Below are 17,549 nucleotides of genomic sequence, written 5' to 3' on the forward strand. Positions count from 1 at the left end.
ACCGGTTGGAGTGTAAAGTTTCCAGGCCCCGAGCAGAACCCGGCTCGGCCTTGATAGAAGATTCCTTTTTGATTTTTGATTCAGATCGTCCATCGTTAGCGGTAGGCGGTAGGCGGTAGGCGGGCGGTTACAAGCATTGGCACGGTATGCATCTCTGATGATGAACGGTTACAGTCTTGGACCCTTCTTTTTCATATGTTTTGGCAGCAAGTGAGATGCAAGTGTCTACCGGTGTCTCGCTTGAGTTGCCTAGCACCCAGCACCCTCGCATCCTTCACGACCATAGCATTGTCTCTTGTCCTGTATGCTGCAGGAGTTGGGGGGCATGATGTAGGTACATGATGTATCAATTAACCCCCCTACCCCCCTGCCCCACCCCGATCATCCACCGGTACATGCTAATATGTATCGAGCCCAGCAGTGGGACAGACTCTCCAACTTATTAGCCTGGTGTAGATCTACTGTCTAGGTTTATTATTAAATAAGACAGTTGATTCAACTGAGCAGGGAGGCTCTTTTGGTTCGATTTCCACGAAGAAGAAAGAAGAGGCCTTGAACGAGTAGATCGGACGAAAGAAAACTCCTAGGCGGGACCAGATGTGGGTGAATGGACAGGCCTGTTGATAAACATCTGATGCAACAGCGCCTTACGTGCTCAACTTTGTTTTAAGAGGACACCCAGAGATGCTCACATGCATGCATTGATTGAATATAGCCAGCCAGCCGGTGTCCGTTCTCGCCTATGTTCCGATGAGACAGGATCTGTGCCCAAGTAGAGGGACGAAAAGACAGACAGCAAGATAGACAAAGACAGGGTTGGAGACACCAGACACAAACCTGCAGGTTTCCCCCATCAACCCCCGTAATCGTCATAATCAACAAAGAAAAACAAGCAACCAACGTCCAGTGGTATATTGCATGTATACTCGGACAAGATAGCTCAGCGTCAAATCATCCATCCATCGCATGCTCCGGCGGGCTGAGAGGCGTCTTCATTGTTTCAGACGGTTCCTGCTTTGCAATTTGGTCGAGTCGCTCGAGTTCCACATTATTCAATGTTGAACTGGTCCGCCAATTAATTCGCCTGATACCCCCCTTTCCTGGCCTTGCCTCTTCCTGGCCCTTCCTGGCCCTTCTTGGCTCTTTCTCGCTCACGCCCCCCAGTCAGCATAGTCAGCTGCTTGCGCCCGCTACTTGATTGGGCAACTGCCATCCATCCTTTCCTCCTTCTCCTACTACGCAGGTCAAGGTCGGTCAAGGGTCAGCTCTACATATCAACCGCCAATTCCTTCCCCCGTGGATCCCTTCTTCCAGTTCACTCTGCACCCGTCCTGCGCGCTCTCCTTCTCTGGCTCTCTGCAACCAATCCATACATCACGCACACACTCCAACACCTGGTATATACCACGGGCATATCACGACCCCGATCAATACCCCAATACGCAACATTCTTTGATCCAGTGAGGCGAACAGCTTTGTTGGGTCCCTTTTCTTCACAACCGACAAAATTACTTTCCTACCGGATCCCGTCACCATGAACCCCACCGACGAGGAACTCGACCGCGACTGGCAGCCCAATGGCCGCCGTCCTCAATCGTGAGTAACGCACAATGCCCATCCGTTTTCTGTAACGGGCTTTGGCTGGGACGTGTCGTCCTAAGCCCACCACAGAGCACCATTCGCATTGGACGGGCATGAGACTAACAGCTTTCGCCTCGATACAGCACAATTGCCCGCTCCTTTAGCGCAGAGCTTATGGACATCTTCCGGATCGACAACAGCGTGGCCGACTTGGACGAGCAACTCAACAAGAGGTCCGTTTTCCTGAAATGCGCAAGCAGCGCCTGTCTGCCCTTCGCCGCAATGAGAACAGCTAGCTGACTTAGATGCCACAACCAACAGAAAGGAGAAGGTCACAACCCACACCTCGGAGCTCGAGGCCCTCGAGAAGCGCATCAAGGAGATGGAGGACCGCCTGAAGCGAAGCAGCGGCCAGCAACAAACCGGAGCAGTAGGCGCGCCATCGGCGAGCCAGCGCCAGGCTGTCGGCAATGCCTTCGGGCAAGCCGCCGCAGACAAGGACGTGGCCGCCCAGAGATCCATGGGTACGTCCAGACCAGGTACGGCCAAACAGCCTCAGCAAGCACCCGCGCATGGCGGGGCTATGCCGCCGACTCCCACAGCCAGTGAAGGTGAATACGAGCTCGTTGATCCCTCCACAGCATTCACCTTCCCCCAATCACATCACTATGGCATGAATGGCATCGCGACACAAAGTTTTACTGACATGGTTCTTGTTTCCAAAGATGGTGACCGCGATTCTTAATCTGCTTTGTTCGTCCTGCCCCTTCAAAGCGTCGTCGACTTCTGCTTGTTGCTGTACGGCTGTGCTTGCTACTCTTGTTTTACGTTGCTGTCCTGCGATTCACACCACTGCCCCGGCGGAGTTCTCATCGGTGTGCCCCGCGGAAGACGAGTCGACGGATTCCCTCATTGGCTTGGCAGTCAGCAAGGAACAACAACAGCAGCACAACTACCGGCAATCAGCTACACTTCACACAACCGGATACGAGACACAGATAAGTGGCTTCTTACGAACGAACATGAACAACTTTTCGATTTTTGGCATCTCATGACGAGCGCACTCGACAGCATTGGCTGCTCGTCACACACACACAATTAAACATATACCCTCGTTTTACTACTAGAGGGAGACGATCCCTTTTGGTCCAATCGTGGCATTTTACGGCGTCTCTCGTCGTCACATAATATTCCCTCGACAATCTTCTTTTTCACGACGATTCATTCAAAACGAAGGCCAACCCTCCAATGGCTTGCCCACTCTTCTTGAGTAAAAACGGCCTCGGGCACCTGGAGCATGAGCTGTATGTAACGCATTACACAATATTCACACAAGGGGGAGGTAGGGTGGGAGGAGTACGGTTAGCAGCAGGTCCCTTGGGGAACCTAGCAGGCGACATCAGCTTGCGGGTTGGTACACCTGAGTACGATCTATAGAACGAAAGCTTTCCCTGGGAATCGGGGAGGGAGGGAATGCTAAGGAGTTGGCGATACTGGACACCGCATTCATCATTTGTTTATCTAGCATTGTTGTCATTGCTGGCATTGCCGTCGCAAACATGGGAGAGTTATGGAACATCCCACATTTGACTGGTTTCATTGTAAATACTGGTTATAGAGCATCGGAGGGTGAAGAGCTTCGAAGCATTTTCCTGGATACAATACAATAAAAACACAAAACTTGTACGTTCAAATCTCGGTGGAACCATACGCCTGTATTGTACAGGCACTTGCATGATTTTGTCGCAAGTTCATGTGAGTTAGCATCTTCATTGCCAAAATCGCATGTAATTAAGAAACGGCTTCTAAATCAATTGGATATATATGGCGAGGGTTTACGCTGGTTTCCGTAGTGTAGACCATGGGGTATATAATCCTACCATGACAGCAGGCCGACATCTAGCAGCTAAGGGGGCTTAAGGCAATTAGCACATCAGATGCTGCTCCCCAGCGCTACCTTCTGTAGTATTGAGATGGCACGACAACCCCGTGTGACTTTCTACGTAAGTAGTGTCGGCTCTTGGCGATCGACTAGGCTCACAAATATTGGAGTAGTTGGTGGCATATCATGTTTATTAATCGCAAGGGTGGCTGAAGTATATGAACACCGTGAAATAGAGACGCTGCAGAATGCTATACCACGCGTAATCACAGAACACTTTTACGGGTGAAGAGATGGTAGAGGCAAAATATCGCGAAGTGTGTCTTATTATACCATCAATCAGTCGAGATCGAGTTGATCCGACCATATTTCTCCATAAAGAACAAATCCACGATCAAGCCGTGATGATTATCTAAGCAAATCATCGCACTCTCTAGTATTAAGGCCCGATCCTATCTCACCCAGCTCGTTGCCAATCATGAAGCTTCACCCTATAGCCTCTTACACCTCAATCTTCTTCTTGCGGTAGAAGGGAACCTTGTCTCGGCGGTAATGTCCCAGCTTCTTGTTGGTAGAATCCAGGGGCTTAGGCGCCGTGCCAAACTTCTTGTTGGCCACGTCGAACACATGAAAGCCGGCCTTCAACCAAATATCGCCAAGGATACCTTCGGGGCTCGAGAATCCACCCAAGCTCTGCAGACCAGCATAGCATTGCCCCTCGAAAGAGGGTTGCCAGGGCTCATCCTCTCCAAGAGTGTCATTGACGGTCTGGTAGGCGATGTAGTTTCCGGGGATCCGACCAACGATGCGCTCGCCTGTGGAGTCACCGAGCTCCCAGATGAAGTCGGGTGGTGTCGCGTTGCAGGGCAAAATGTAGCCATAGGCATCGTTAGAGAAGTTGGCATTGGGTATGGCCCTGAAGTAGTCCTGGACTGCAGATTGGGGGGCGTAAAAAAGGGTGGTGCCAGTGTCCACGATGACATTCTTGGGAGTAGAGAATTCATAGCGGACATCTTGACCAGAGATTGCGTAGCCAGTCATTTGCACGCCCCAAAAGCCTTCGCTGTTGTCGATGTCGATATACTGAATTTGCGAGCCATGGAGGTCATGATCAATATATCCAAAGTTGTAGGAGCCTTTATCGCTGTTGTGCCTCAAGTCGACAGTGAAGAGGGGCTGCTTGAGGATCTGTGGGAGATAATCGAGCAGAACGTCCTGCACGGGGGTGGTTTGTGCAATGCTGGGCCAGGCCAGTCCCAGGAGTCCCGACATCTTGAAGTCCTTGGAGAAAGTGCTCGATACGTCTAGGGCCGACTCGATAGTCATGTTGGTGATCTCAAGGGAGCCGAGAGTAAGTTTGTCCTTGTAGACTAAACCTGATGAACTGGAAAAATCTCCATAGAAGATCTCCCAGGTGGTGTTGGGAAGGAGGACCGCGGTGGACGACTTGCGTGGGTCCCAGATGGTCTGGCCGTTGACCTCGCTCACATCAGTGTCGGTCGAGAAAACCCAGCTAGACAGATTACATTAATTAGTAAGTGCGGTCCTTTCTAGAGGCCTAGCTAGTCACAATGAGTACGGCATTGAAAAGTTTCACTCACGAGTCTGAAGATCCCGTATCGAAGTCCAGATAGAGCTGCTGCGCAGGATTTCCGACACCGATGGGGGCGATGAAATATTCATCGCCATCTTCGGAAACGGTCTGAAGGGGATCATCATCGGTTTTGGCCTCGGCCAGCTTGGAGGCTGCGATCTTTGGGGCGGCGATCTTTCGCAGTTTCTCAGGGACGGGGATGTTGTACTTGGCCAAAGTACGCATGTACTGAACACGAGGGTCGACATGGGCATGACGCTTGATGCTAGAGGCGACAGAGGCGGAGAAGGTAGAGCTGTCGACGACAGGAACAGATGCAACGAAGGCGGAGAAGAAGGTCAGGCACATGGCTGCCACCAGGCAGATATGTGTAAAGCCCGCCATGCTTGTCTGTCTACTTGGACTGGGAGGGGGAGTGCTGGGAAGATTGGAAAAGAACAGTTGCGAAGTTAAAGAACTGACTGGGGTGAGGATGCCGTGAATAATTATGGAAGGAGGAAGGTGAAAGGTGGAAGTGAAAGTGAAAGTGAAAGATGTGGCCCAACTTGTCAGAGGAAAGTAGGAAGGTGCAAACGGACAGAGAGACAGCTTGGGTCAACAAACGGGCTCACGCTCTTATAGAGTCTTAAACCGCAAACCCCGAGTGTCAGATATCGGGCCAAAGGAGAAGAACCCAGATGGAGAGAAAGTGAGATGTCGTGACGCGAGTGCCAAGGCGGTGCCTCACATCGAAATAGAATTGGAGGGGTGGTGTTGGACGGAATTAAAGGTGGGTTGGGGGGATGTCGTGTAAGTCAGAAAGGTTCAAGTAGAGAATACATGTACGGTAGACAGGTCGCACATGGGATGCTATATGTTAACTAATGTTGGTCTGCAGCCTGGTCACCGTCTGCCTCGCCTCGCCTTCAGTTTTGTTGCAGCTGCCCCGACTGCCGCCGAGGAGAGATTGCCATCCCTGACGGTGATGGATACGATGTGAATCAGGAGTATGGCGGGCCAGCTACGGGCATGTAGCTACGTTGGATGTGCAAGTAAAAGCCATGCCATGGTAGCCAAGGTTCGTAGCCGAGCAGTGTCGGGCAAGCCTCGTGTCCAAGATAGATTCTATTCCGTCATCCTTGCGCATTCGGTGCTCTTCGTTTGCCGAATGGCAGAAGGAGCTAGCTAAACAGCAGAGTAGATTCAGCCAACTTCTTTGACCGTTCACCAAGATCTCTGTGTACTGTGGTAGGAATGAGCGGAATTCGCCACAAATCACCTAGATATCATCTACAGGAAGATATTGGGCTTAGGCTAGTATGACAGGCATACTGCTGATTGGGCCTTCCCTCCCCGTTTGGCACTCAAAGAATGCCAGGAGGTTGGAAGGGCATAGGCTCGACTGCCGTGTGTCACTCCATCACACTCCATCGTTATCATCATCGTCATCATCATTAGTTGCGGGCCCGTCAACCCGTCCCGTCCGTTCCGTCCCCAAGAAAACATCCAACTCGAAAGAGGAAACCGTCTAAGCGGCTGCCGACATGGTTTGAGATGCAGCGACACGGACCAAGGAATGGAAATCCCAACGCTGACCAACGTGCTTAGACATATGTGGCTGTCCATCTTAGCGGTGTTGTGTTCCGGTCCACCACGGCCTGGCGACGGCGGCACAAACACAGTTAGGCTTTTGGGGCGTGACAAACAAGCAGGTCAACGAGGGTCTGTACGACGTCTTGTTTGCTTGTAGTGTGCGCTATAACATATGTCGTGGTACAGTATCCACCCTCGTTGTTTGACAACTTCACGCCCCTCCATGAAGTTGAAGGCTCGGCCTGCGTTGGTACAACCTTGGCGATAGCCCTTCAGGGGCACAAATCACCGAGAAGAACAAGAAACAATTGCCTGAGCAACCCGGAGCATCATTCTAGCTACCCGAGAATACGATGGCGGTGCAAGAGATAGACTAGATCTGTCCTGGTCGTTTGTGGATGCTTGCATCTAATATTGCGTTCGTAAAAAGAGTCTATACTTTGTTTGCTTCTACCGGCTAACTGCTACTACTGTATGTATTTGTATTGTGTATTACAGCTCGTCGTGCTTGGGCTTGCTGTTCTCCTTTTCCTTGTCCTTCTGTGACTGCTCGGCCGCCATCTTCTTGATCATCTGCTCGATCTCCTCGGCATTTATCGTGGGGTCCGAGTTGGCGGCCGTGCCCGTCTTGGTGCCGGCTGACTTCTTGGACGACTTGTTGCCGGTCTTCTTGGACTTCTTCCCTCCCTTGGAATCGTAGTTCTTCACCGCCTTCATCGCCAGTTGCATGCCGACCTGTTCGAGCTTCTTGGTCTTCTTGGCGATCTCATCAACGGTGAGGACGGGGTCGGCCGTCTCGGCAAGCTTGGCCTGTTCGGCCATCTTCTTTTCCAACCAGTCGACAGTAGACTTGGAAAGCTCCGTGATCTCCTTCAAGTCCTCAAGGGTATACAGGACTGGGACGGGGCCACGGTCCTCGGGGGTGGCCGTGGTGGTCGTAGATGCCGTGGCGTCATCTTCGAGGCCATCAAAGTCATCAGAGCCCTTGGAGGGCGCGGCAGTGACAGACTCTTTCACGTCAGATGTCGCGGTAGAAGCGCTAGCTGCGACAGACGAGGACCAGGCTTGAGCCTCGGCAATCTGCTTCTGGATCTGGTCAATGAAAGTGGACGTCTGGTTAAGAACGCCACGCAGTGACTTGACGAGTTCGGGTCGCTCCGTCTTTTCCTTAATTCTCTTCTCGACTGGGTTCACCAGATCCTTGAGTCCCTTGAGGCGTGCTTTGAGTTGGTCACGCGTGGCATCGGCGCCATCGTCGTAGAGCCACTCGCTAACCTCGCCGGCCTTCTTCTCCAATGCTGCGCGCTCCTTCTTAGTAGAAGTGGCAACAAAGGTTTCGCTGTCCAAAAGATCGCGGACCTTGTAGGTGAAGCCCTCAAGCTGGTTCAGAGTCTCCTCACGAGCGCGACGCGACTTGTCTGACATCTCGAAAGCCTTGATACGGGCCTTCGCCGAGGTGAGTTCCGTCTTGGTGAGCTCGGGCACTCCGACCTTTTCAAGCTCAAAGTCGACAGGAACGACAACGAGCTGGGTCTTCTTGGGCTTGGCCGCATCCTCCAACTCAGCAGAGGCAGTTTCGGCTGATGTAGTGGTGGCGGACTCGCTCGTAGAAGAACTAGTGGTATCCGTGGAGGTTGTGGTGGAGAAAGACTCGGCGTCTTCGGGGCCTTCCTCGCCATCCTTCAACGGCTGCTGGTCCTTCTTGCCGAACCCAAAGAGGTTCTTGACGCCATCCATAAGACCTTCCTTGTCGGCCTCGGCTTCACACTCGACGGAGGCCTTGACAACATCAACTTCGCCATCGTCGGCTCGCAGCTGTAATTTGACCTTGAATTGGATGTCCTCATTCCTGCAGCCATTCTTCTCCACAAGTTGGGCAACGGTTGCAGTAAGGTTCTTGGTGGTGAATGTCTTGGTCTCCTTGTCCACCGCACCGCCGGCAGAAGGAACCTGCTGGTAGAAAGCGACAGTCAAGTCCTCGTGGTTTGCGAAGGTGACCTCCTTGGGCGTAGCACCCAAAACTGATCTCTCGGTCCATAGTCGCTGCTGCTGGGCCTTGCCCTGAGGGTTGGTCCACTTCATGCCAGCAGAGTAGCCAGCGGCATCTGCGACCTTGATCTCCTTAACGCGGAAGCTGGGGCTGAGCTCAGCCGCGCGGAAACCGGCTCCAAATACAGCAGCCTCATCCGAGTTGACGTTGCTACGGAGCTTGTCGCCTCCTGCGATCTTCTCAAGAGCCTTCTGGACGAAGGGCGTACGAGAAGCACCTCCGTGAAGAATGATGGAATCCAGCTGGGAGATGTCCAGCTCAGCAGCATCCAAAGCTTTCTGAACCGCGGCGCCAACTCTGTCGGCGTGTGCTTCGGCCATCTTCTCAAAATCTGCGCGAGTGATCTTGTACTTGAAGTCGATGTCATCGTAGAGACCCTCGAAGCTGCCCCGAGAATCAGTGTTGGCACTGAGGATGTGTCGTAGTCTCTCGGCTTCCTTCAGGAGCTTGGCCAAAGCCCGACCGTGTTTCTGTACACTCTCGACCTTGACCGACGCCTTCTTGGCCGCGGGGCTGTCAACAAATTGCGACACCATATCGTCCAGGATGAGATAGTTCAAAGCATCACCTCCCAGAGTCCGGTCCCAGCCATTACCCACGACCTGGAGCTCCTGGACTGTCTTGTTGAACTTGCCGATGTCCTTGACGGTGCGGGACTGGAACCTCATGACGGTAGCCTTGGCAGAGCCGGCACCCATGTCGAAGACCATATGGTACTCGGGCTTTGCGCCTTCGTTGACGTTGGGGAACTGTCGGCTGGTGGCGTAGTTTAGGCCGACCGCCATGCCGTCACTGATGAGCGAGAGGACCTTGAGACCAACCAGCTCAGCAGCCATCTGGACTGCGCGCCTCTCCTCGACGGTGTAGAACGGGGGCACGGTGATAACGGCAGAGCGAACAAGGGTGTCGGATCCGGCAAGGGCTTCGGCATTGCGCTGAATGCTCTGGAGCTCCATAGCCAGTAACTCCTCAACCATCCAGGCGTCTTCTTCGGCGCTAAACGTCTTGCTCTTGAAGCAGACAGTGTTGCGGCTCTTGTGCTTCTCCAGTTGCAGGGCAGGGTGTCTGGTCATGTATTCTGACACCAGCGCATCGTCGGCGGGTAGACCCAAGAGGGTCTTCAGGTTGGGGTAGACGTCGCTAGGGAAGCGAGCCGAGAGAGCCATGGCATCGGAGCCATAGGCGCGTTCGGGGTATGCACCCGACTTGGGGGCATTCTGGAAGGGTTTGAAGGCGACGGCGGAGGTTTCTTTTCTTCTCGAGTCTTTGGTCAGGACGATCTCGAGAGGGATGCCGGGCTTGACAAGGGCGGCTTTGATGTATTCGGTTCCCAGGTCGACACCGAGAACTGCAGCTACAGCAGACACATTTGTCGAGAAAAGGGAAGGCCACGCAGAGCAGAATGCTGCGTGGGGATGATATGTTCACCATGGTTGTGGCAATGCCTGTTCGGCGAATCTGTCGCCTGCTAGTAATGTTGCGGAACCAGCTTCAAAGTAGCGAATTGAAGCAAGCAAGAAGCACAACGATTTAGATTTAGGGAAGCAGGAGGACGGGCAGGAAATCCACTCAAAGCGGGCTGCGGGACGTCTTGATCAATATGTAAAGCCCCAGGCCTGTCGTCGTAAGGAATCTGTCCTCTTGTCCGAGACGGTGAATAGAAGGCCGCGGGTGGTAGGTGGTAGGTAATGGGTTACCTAATTCTGGACAGCTATGCAATCATCCCACCAACTAATTATTCACATTTACCAAAGCTTTTTGCGATGCCGTCAGAAGAGGACAGCTAATAGGCAGCTTGGAACAGTAAGGAACAAAGAGACCCCTACTCGGGACACAATTCTGCCTCTGATTGGCCCATCGACAGCAGGGGCCAGGAGGGGGGTGCCAACTGGTTTCTGATTCGGCGCCTGTTTCCCGCTGCCCCTCGACCTGTTAAGTGCCTTGGGGCTACTGTAGTATTCCGCAGACTCACATACAAGTGCTACATGCTTGATGGCTTCAGTTACATCACAGCTTGAAGCACGCGCTGCACCGATTCCAATCCTGCATTCCATCGAGCCTTGGGTTCAGCGCCTCTTCCGAACTAGTGTGCTCTTGAGGTAGTTAGAGGCATCAACCTGGTTAGCAGCAGAGAAGCAACCCACAATAGCGGGTTGGACTGGGCGGGAACGATCGACATTTGTTATGTTTATGTATTGAGCTTTATCTCCAAATGTATGCACCGTAAGCATATCCTACAATGTGCCTATCATATACGTGTCACGTACTTGTGTAACATGTGTTGCCCTTGTTCCTGTCCTCGTGGCTCGTAGCTCCCCGAGAGCCCGAAACAGACGACCGGCGGAAAGCGGGGCTCCAGGGTCCGGAGCCATTCAAGCACGAGGTAAAAGCACCTCGTAATGCCAATCTGGGCTTGTCGTCAGATCTGAAGCTCGTACTTTCTGATCATCATCCCACTCACTCCCTCTGCTCTTATATCAACGACCGTGACTCCCTGCTTTCTTGCTGGACAATTGACTCAAACCGAGACAAATTGCAAACCACAGATTCTTGTCCAATCGCCAGCTTCGTGTACTGTCGTGGCGCGTGCCTCCCACCGCAAAATGCCAGAAACCCGGGGCTCCGTCCGGCAGCGCAAGAAGGCGGCGCAGGAAGCCAGTGAAGCCGCAGCAGTCGAGCCCACTCCGGCCGAGTCTTCCGCAACCGAAGAAGACGTGGAAGTGATTCCCGAACCTAAAGCCAAGCCAACGCCCAAGGCCCGCCTCGAGACCGAAGACGAGGACCACGATGGGTACACGCCCTGGCTCGACATCGTGCGCGTGATTACGTTTCTCCTCCTGGCGTCGGCGGGCCTGAGCTACCTGATCTCGGGCGGCGAGACCTACACCTGGGGGATGAAGAACCCTCCCAAGTACCTGCAGGTCAACTGGTGGAAATCACATTTCGTACGTTTCTATGTTTGCGCCTCTTTGGCCCCTATCGGCATTGAAGTTTGAACGACATTCGTACTAATCTGGGCTGCGGCGCAATATAGGCGGCACCTCTTCAGCTCAGCCTCGAGGAGCTCGCGCAATTCGACGGTCGCGACCCCGAATCCCCAATCTACCTTGCCATTAACGGCACCATCTACGACGTGACGGCGAACCGCCGCACCTACGGCCCGGGCGGCTCCTACAACATCTTTGCAGGCGTGGACGCGTCGCGCGGCTTCGTGACGGGCTGCTTCGCCGACGACCGCACAGCGGACCTCCGCGGGGTCGAGGAGATGTTCGTCCCGCTGGACGACCCGGCGGTGGACAACAAATACACCACGGCCGAGCTCGCCACCCTCAAGAGCCAAGAACGCGAAGAGGCCGAGCGCAAGGTCTTCGAGGCCCTCGAGCACTGGAGCAACTTCTTCGCTCGCAGCGACAAGTACCACAAGGTCGGCACCGTCCGCCGTGAGCCGGGCTGGCTGGAGAAAGAGCCCCGCAAGAAGCTGTGCGATGCTGCTCAGCAGCAGAGGCCCAAGAGGAAGGTGCCGGGGCAATAGGCAAGAAGTCAAATGAAACAGACGAGGCTGACTCGGTTATGGGGCCAAAGTAGTCCTGGTTACTTGTCGCGCAAGTGTTGGGCTTATTTGTATAAGGAAACTACGTTGTGTGGTCGGTTTTTTCGAACTCGGTGTATAACTAAATGCGAAGAAGGCAAACAGGGTTTTGACATGTTAGAATAACAGGTTGGGTATATTGTTTACCCCTTTATCAAGTCAAAACGACTGGATGTGACCATCAACCTCCGCTGGGTAGTGCCTTTGACTTTAGGAGGAACTAACGTGTAAAGCTATTGTAATATAATCAAGAAGCTTTCGTGTATCACCTCACACTGCAAAGAAGTCAAGGGACGTACATTTTGTCTCTTGTGTACTTACACCCCAGCCAATACCATTGCGCTTCAAAGGGGATGTGACTATATATTCGTCCTTAAATTTCCAATCTATACTGCCAAGAGAAATTTGACTTCATGAGATGAGAGAAATGGCATTGCTAGACTTGACAAATACACAGGCCTAGGAGGTTCTACAAATTCTGAAGGGATACATATCCCATGTAGGAGAGCTAGGTAAGGAATACCCTAAGCTAATATTCATTCACCATATTCTCGGCAAGACAATGATCAATGATGTTCAACCCAAGCGAGAGACGCTATCTGGTTTGAATGCATAGGCCAGGATGGCGAATAATGGCAGCAGCATCATGAGCGTCACCGTTTCTTCAGTTAATCACCAAGATTTTTGGCTGGACGATCTCACAAGTCTTGTCAGGCCAAGACCCAAGGAAACGGGTTGTGAGTTTGATCTGGATCGAGGGAAGGCAGCAACAAATGTACTTCCTACCTAAGCCCCCTGAGCTCAAATGCCATTCGGTGGTGCACCAGAAGCTACGCAGAATCTCACTTACAACACCTAAATCCATCCTCAATGAATCTGTAGGGTTTAGCTATCGCTTCGGAGCTAACATCAGTAAAATTACTTGCAGGTCAGAGCTAATCACAGATGTCATATAGAGAACAGGTTTTTGTGTATGTGAATGTATATTACAAAAACAGGTACAGATCCGACGTTTCGATCTCTAGGGTATAGGAATTTGATGATGACGAACGATGAATGCATGCGTTGTAAGAGACGGGAAAACAGCACGCAGAAACACCTCCCATCAGCAGCATTTGCCTCTCTTTATCTCTTCTCGCTCTCCCCCAAAAACATCCACCGCCACTGGAACAAGGAATAAAGCTTGTAGTTCCAGATGCTGCACCCAGGAAACCTGTTTCCATGTACTTGATCTCTTCATTATATATATCGTCTTCAACTCATCGTCAACAACAACCAATATCTGCTATGGCGAGAACCCGGCGGAGGGCGACTTGACGTTGATAAAGCACCGGTCGGCGCGGAGTCGACACGGAGTAGCATTGCCCAGAGAAAGAAACCCGAGCATTGCATGTGATTATTAGAGTCCTCGCCAGGCGTAACAGCTTGCTGTTTGTTGAGATGGTTGGATGTATGTTTGTTGTTCTTTTTCTTTTTCTGGTTCTCTTGAAAGCCCTCAAATGTCCACGCAGACAACCGTTCAAAGCATGAACGAGGCAGCAGCCATGGCGAGCAGGCTGAGCGCGGTCGACACGGCAGCAGTGGAAGCGCCGGCGGTAGTGGGGGTAGAAGTCTGCGAGCCGGGAGCGGATCCAGAGCCAGTGCCGGAGCCGGCACCGGAACCAGTACCGCTGCCACTTCCAGTGCCGGAACCAGAGCCGGAACCAGAACCAGAGCCGGAGCCAGAGCCAGAGCCGGAACCAGAGCCGCCGCCGGTGGTGGAGTTGCCGCCGGCAGAGCCGCCAGTAGCAGCACCACCCGCAGGGGTGACGTTGGCAGTGGCCTTCTTGGCAAGGGCCTTGTAGTTGGCGAGAGAGCGGGTGGCGTTGGCTGAGGTGTTCTCGTTCAGGACCATGACCATACCAGCCTGGCAATGCTTGCCCTGGGAGCAGTAGAACCACATTGGCTTCTCGTCGGCGACCATGATGGTGTAGGTGGGAAGCATACCCATGGCCTTGCTGGCGGCGACGGGCTGGAAGCCGGAGAAGATACCGGCGGAGGCCTTGGCTCCGGCGGAGGAGTTGCCGGCGCCGGCAGCCATGTTCATGGGCATGCAGGGCGCGTCGAAGGTGGACTGGACCACGCTGTGGTTGCCGCCGCGGAACTGGAACTGGACCATGTCACCCTTGGCCGCCTTCATGTTGTCGGGCATGAAGATGAGGGAGTTATTTGCCGAGGCGACCGACACGACGTGAACCTTCTGTGCGGTGGCGAGACCCATCAGGGTGGAGAGAGCAAGAGTTGTGAACTGCATCTTGACTAATAATAGAGATATATATCAAAAAGGGTTGGTTTTAAGTGGTGGGGTTTAAGAGAGAGGGTGTATCGTGTAATAGAGCGTCTAGCGCTTTTCGAAGGACTAGCCTTTGAGGAGAAGATTACGGTTGGGAAGAAGAAGAAAAGAAGAGGACTAGAAACGGAAAACGTCGTAATAGGACCTGGAGTAACTGAGAGTGACTGGAGAGGGAAGGGAAGAAAGAGAGGAAACCTAGATGGGCGCTCAGCATGAATTTAAAAGGCCGGATTGCCATCGAGCGTCTCATGGTGAACCACACCCTGGCCGTTGGGAATCTGATGGGCACCCGGGGGTTGCAGGGGTGGCCACGCTATTCACACCATAGATCCAGTGAAACGCGTTTGGACCACAGGCCTTGGCCTCTGCCGGTTGAAGACATGACCGACTCTAGTCATATGTATGTATTGTGCCCAGCGGATACTGGTCCGCCTGAATACGCTGCTCTCGCCCACGCCAAGCCAGCTCCCACTGGCAACTGGACATCCGCGAGCGCCGATGAGGCTTGACAGCTACATAGCCCCCCCGGATGCCAGTATAGCGGCTATCGCTTGCCATCGCGTGCCGGAAGCTATAAACATATCAGATATTAGACCAAATAAAATTAAAGTGCAGCAAGTCTCTCGTCCTGCGCCTTGCTCTTGCCGTGGAAGCCGAAGCCGCGTGGGCTGACGTATGCACATCCTATTTGAGTAATTGCCACGGTCTCATCTGATTGGGATTGTGTAGCCTGCAAGACGGCGACGTAATAAGATGCTCGAGTGCAGTACAGCAGCAACAGCTTCGCGTCTTTCGACTTGAGTCCTTCTGCTTGTTCAAGTGAGGCAGGGAATATGTAAAACTGGGCCGCGTGGCCGTTTCTGTTACGACCCCTACTCCCTACTGACATCTCGAGTCGCATCGAATCTCGACAATGTTTCCATGATTGTGGGGAAGGCCTCATGGCTAAAATGAAATGACTGGGCAAAGTTAAGGCACAGACGGCAGACTGGGAGGCTAGAGGATCTGGAGGTGGTCTGGTAGTTCGGGCGTGGACGCAGCCGGATTAAGGTTAACTGAACTAAGCGTCGTGGTATTGGCAGCAACTTCGGGGGTGAAGGCACAAGGGTCGTGTAAGCGAACAACGGCCAGGGTTTCGCAGGACGAGGGGCGCTCGGATGCTGCTTCAGAAAGGCCCAGGAGTGTTACATGTCCCAAACCTGACTGGTTTCATCTCATCTTCTTGGCCAATCATAGCCCCCGAATCTGCAAGGCCTTGCCCTTTTCAGCCATTCCGCCGGCCTGGCAAGAGCCTCAACTTTGGTCTATTTTTTTCTCTTTCCTCTTCCCGATCAATGGATCAAGGCAGACAGGCAGAGGAAGGGGGTTTTCTCGACCAGCCAATGTCGCAAGAAAACGCCCGCGGGGTACAGCAGGACAGCACACCAGTCGGCAACAGCCCCCATTTCTTGATTCGTGATTTGTTTTAGACTATCTAGACGCCGCTGACTGGCCGCAGCCAGGACCTGTTTGCAAAAGGACCCAAGACGGTACGCCAGTTTGCCGCAGGGTTGTTTACTTGGCATCGAAGTCGGACGACATCTGTACGGATACCGGGCACGCCAGATACATGGGATGGATCTTGGCCGTTATTTACTCGTCGGCGCCCTTCTCTCCTTGAATTGTGCCCTGGTTGCACTTTGAGTTAAAGAATAATAAGCTCTAAACAAAACAACTCACAGCCACAATCGGATTGCGTTGACAGCTCTGCTATAAATACTGACCATTGCCATGGCGTATGCATCCACGCACAGGTTCAGTCTTCAGCTTGAAAGTCCTTGCAGTTGTAACCAATAACCATCGTCCAATGTCAGGTCTTGTAACATGGGGATGGATAGTGTTATTTCAAGATTAGAGGCATGATTTGTTGGCCGGGGCTACAATGTGAGACGAAGCACCACTGTTGGTGTTGCCTGATAGATAGTCATCATGGAGACTTATTGCTCCGTTTAGGTTGTTCTGTATGCATCTGTAATTGTACCGAACTTCTGGCAGCAATGCCATCGCGCCCTCGGACCCGTGGAGGTTGCCTCTCTGCGCATACAATATGTGACGCCGTGCCTGCGAACTGGCCCATCTGGGCATCCCACCCGAACAAAACTGCATGTTCGATGGCTATCCACCTGCCATACATGTGGAGGTCCCCTCCTGAGAACCACGCCGCCGTTGATCCTCACTGCAGACATGTCCAGCTTGATCTACACGCCAAGTTGGTTTCGTAGATCCGACACGTCAACGCTATGGCGGTTCTGCTCTCTGGTGTTGATCTGTCGATAATGGGCCGATGAGCAAAGCTCCTTCATCGGTGTTCGTCAAGACCTCTAGTTCTTTTTCGGGTCTGCCGCACTCATGCATCTGTCGGACATATTCTCTCGACTATCTTCCTCTTTGTACTAGGAGTGTAGTATAGCCCGCCGCTTGATAGTCGGTGCAAGTTGACTGATCCGATCCAAAGCAACCGCAGAACCCACAAATTTCGGTGAAGGTTAGATGGCATTTGATGTAGAAAACGGAGGCGCCCGACTAATCTACAGGTCAAGAAGCAGCTGGGGTGCAACCTTTTCCAAATCCTCGACCTGATGGTGATTGTCAGCCTCTGGTAACGTTCCTCCCTTAGTCCGGCGGGAGGAAAGATCTGGAGTGAAGAGAAAGGAGAGCGATCACTCGCCAACGAACGAACGCACCTCGAGAAAGCCAGCCTCCTTCTCCAACGCCGCCCGAGCGATCGACTCCCGCACGAAGATGTCCATGTACTGCGCGACCGCCTTATTGGCATCCTTCGAGATGCGCGTGCCCTCCTTCTCGAAGGAGGTGTGCAGGATCCTCGTGAGCAGCTCCGGCGGAATCGTCTTGGGCGGGTCCACGTCGTCATCGTCCTCATCCTCGTCATCGTCATCCACGACCTCCATT

At 53.0% G+C, this 17,549-nt stretch overlaps 6 protein-coding genes across 6 annotated transcripts; 2 read left to right on the plus strand and 4 right to left on the minus strand.

Annotated features, from left to right (window-relative positions):
- Positions 1-1,534: 1,534 nt before the first annotated feature.
- Positions 1,535-2,326, plus strand: PG998_009196 (uncharacterized protein; the record flags this gene model as incomplete). Its single annotated transcript, XM_066876012.1, has 3 exons — positions 1,535-1,596; positions 1,725-1,814; positions 1,903-2,326. The coding sequence occupies 3 exons, from the start codon at positions 1,535-1,537 to the stop codon at positions 2,324-2,326; spliced, it is 576 nt and encodes a 191-aa protein (XP_066728168.1).
- A 1,644-nt stretch (positions 2,327-3,970) lies between these two features.
- Positions 3,971-5,441, minus strand: PG998_009197 (uncharacterized protein; the record flags this gene model as incomplete). The annotated part of the gene is made up of 2 exons (XM_066876013.1): positions 3,971-4,976; positions 5,065-5,441. Coding segments are annotated over 2 exons (1,383 nt in total), but the record flags the coding sequence as incomplete, so codon positions are not given.
- Positions 5,442-7,121: 1,680 nt separating this feature from the next.
- PG998_009198 (heat shock protein 70-like protein) lies at positions 7,122-11,051 on the minus strand (the record flags this gene model as incomplete). The annotated part of the gene is made up of 2 exons (XM_066876014.1): positions 7,122-10,027; positions 11,015-11,051. The coding sequence occupies 2 exons, from the start codon at positions 11,049-11,051 to the stop codon at positions 7,122-7,124; spliced, it is 2,943 nt and encodes a 980-aa protein (XP_066728170.1).
- A 231-nt stretch (positions 11,052-11,282) lies between these two features.
- Positions 11,283-12,211, plus strand: PG998_009199 (heme binding protein; the record flags this gene model as incomplete). The annotated part of the gene is made up of 2 exons (XM_066876015.1): positions 11,283-11,624; positions 11,714-12,211. 2 exons carry the CDS (start codon positions 11,283-11,285, stop codon positions 12,209-12,211), a joined length of 840 nt encoding a protein of 279 aa, XP_066728171.1.
- Positions 12,212-13,787: 1,576 nt separating this feature from the next.
- On the minus strand, positions 13,788-14,561 carry PG998_009200 (uncharacterized protein; the record flags this gene model as incomplete). The annotated part of the gene is made up of 1 exon (XM_066876016.1): positions 13,788-14,561. One exon carries the CDS (start codon positions 14,559-14,561, stop codon positions 13,788-13,790), a length of 774 nt encoding a protein of 257 aa, XP_066728172.1.
- A 2,606-nt stretch (positions 14,562-17,167) lies between these two features.
- On the minus strand, positions 17,168-17,548 carry PG998_009201 (Centromere X protein; the record flags this gene model as incomplete). The annotated part of the gene is made up of 2 exons (XM_066876017.1): positions 17,168-17,215; positions 17,324-17,548. The coding sequence occupies 2 exons, from the start codon at positions 17,546-17,548 to the stop codon at positions 17,168-17,170; spliced, it is 273 nt and encodes a 90-aa protein (XP_066728173.1).
- Between the last annotated feature and the right edge of the window lies 1 nt (position 17,549).

The sequence above is a fragment of the Apiospora kogelbergensis genome (assembly GCF_038363985.1).
Source record: "Apiospora kogelbergensis strain CBS 113332 chromosome Unknown utg000006l_segment0_segment0, whole genome shotgun sequence".
NCBI lineage: Eukaryota > Fungi > Ascomycota > Sordariomycetes > Amphisphaeriales > Apiosporaceae > Apiospora > Apiospora kogelbergensis.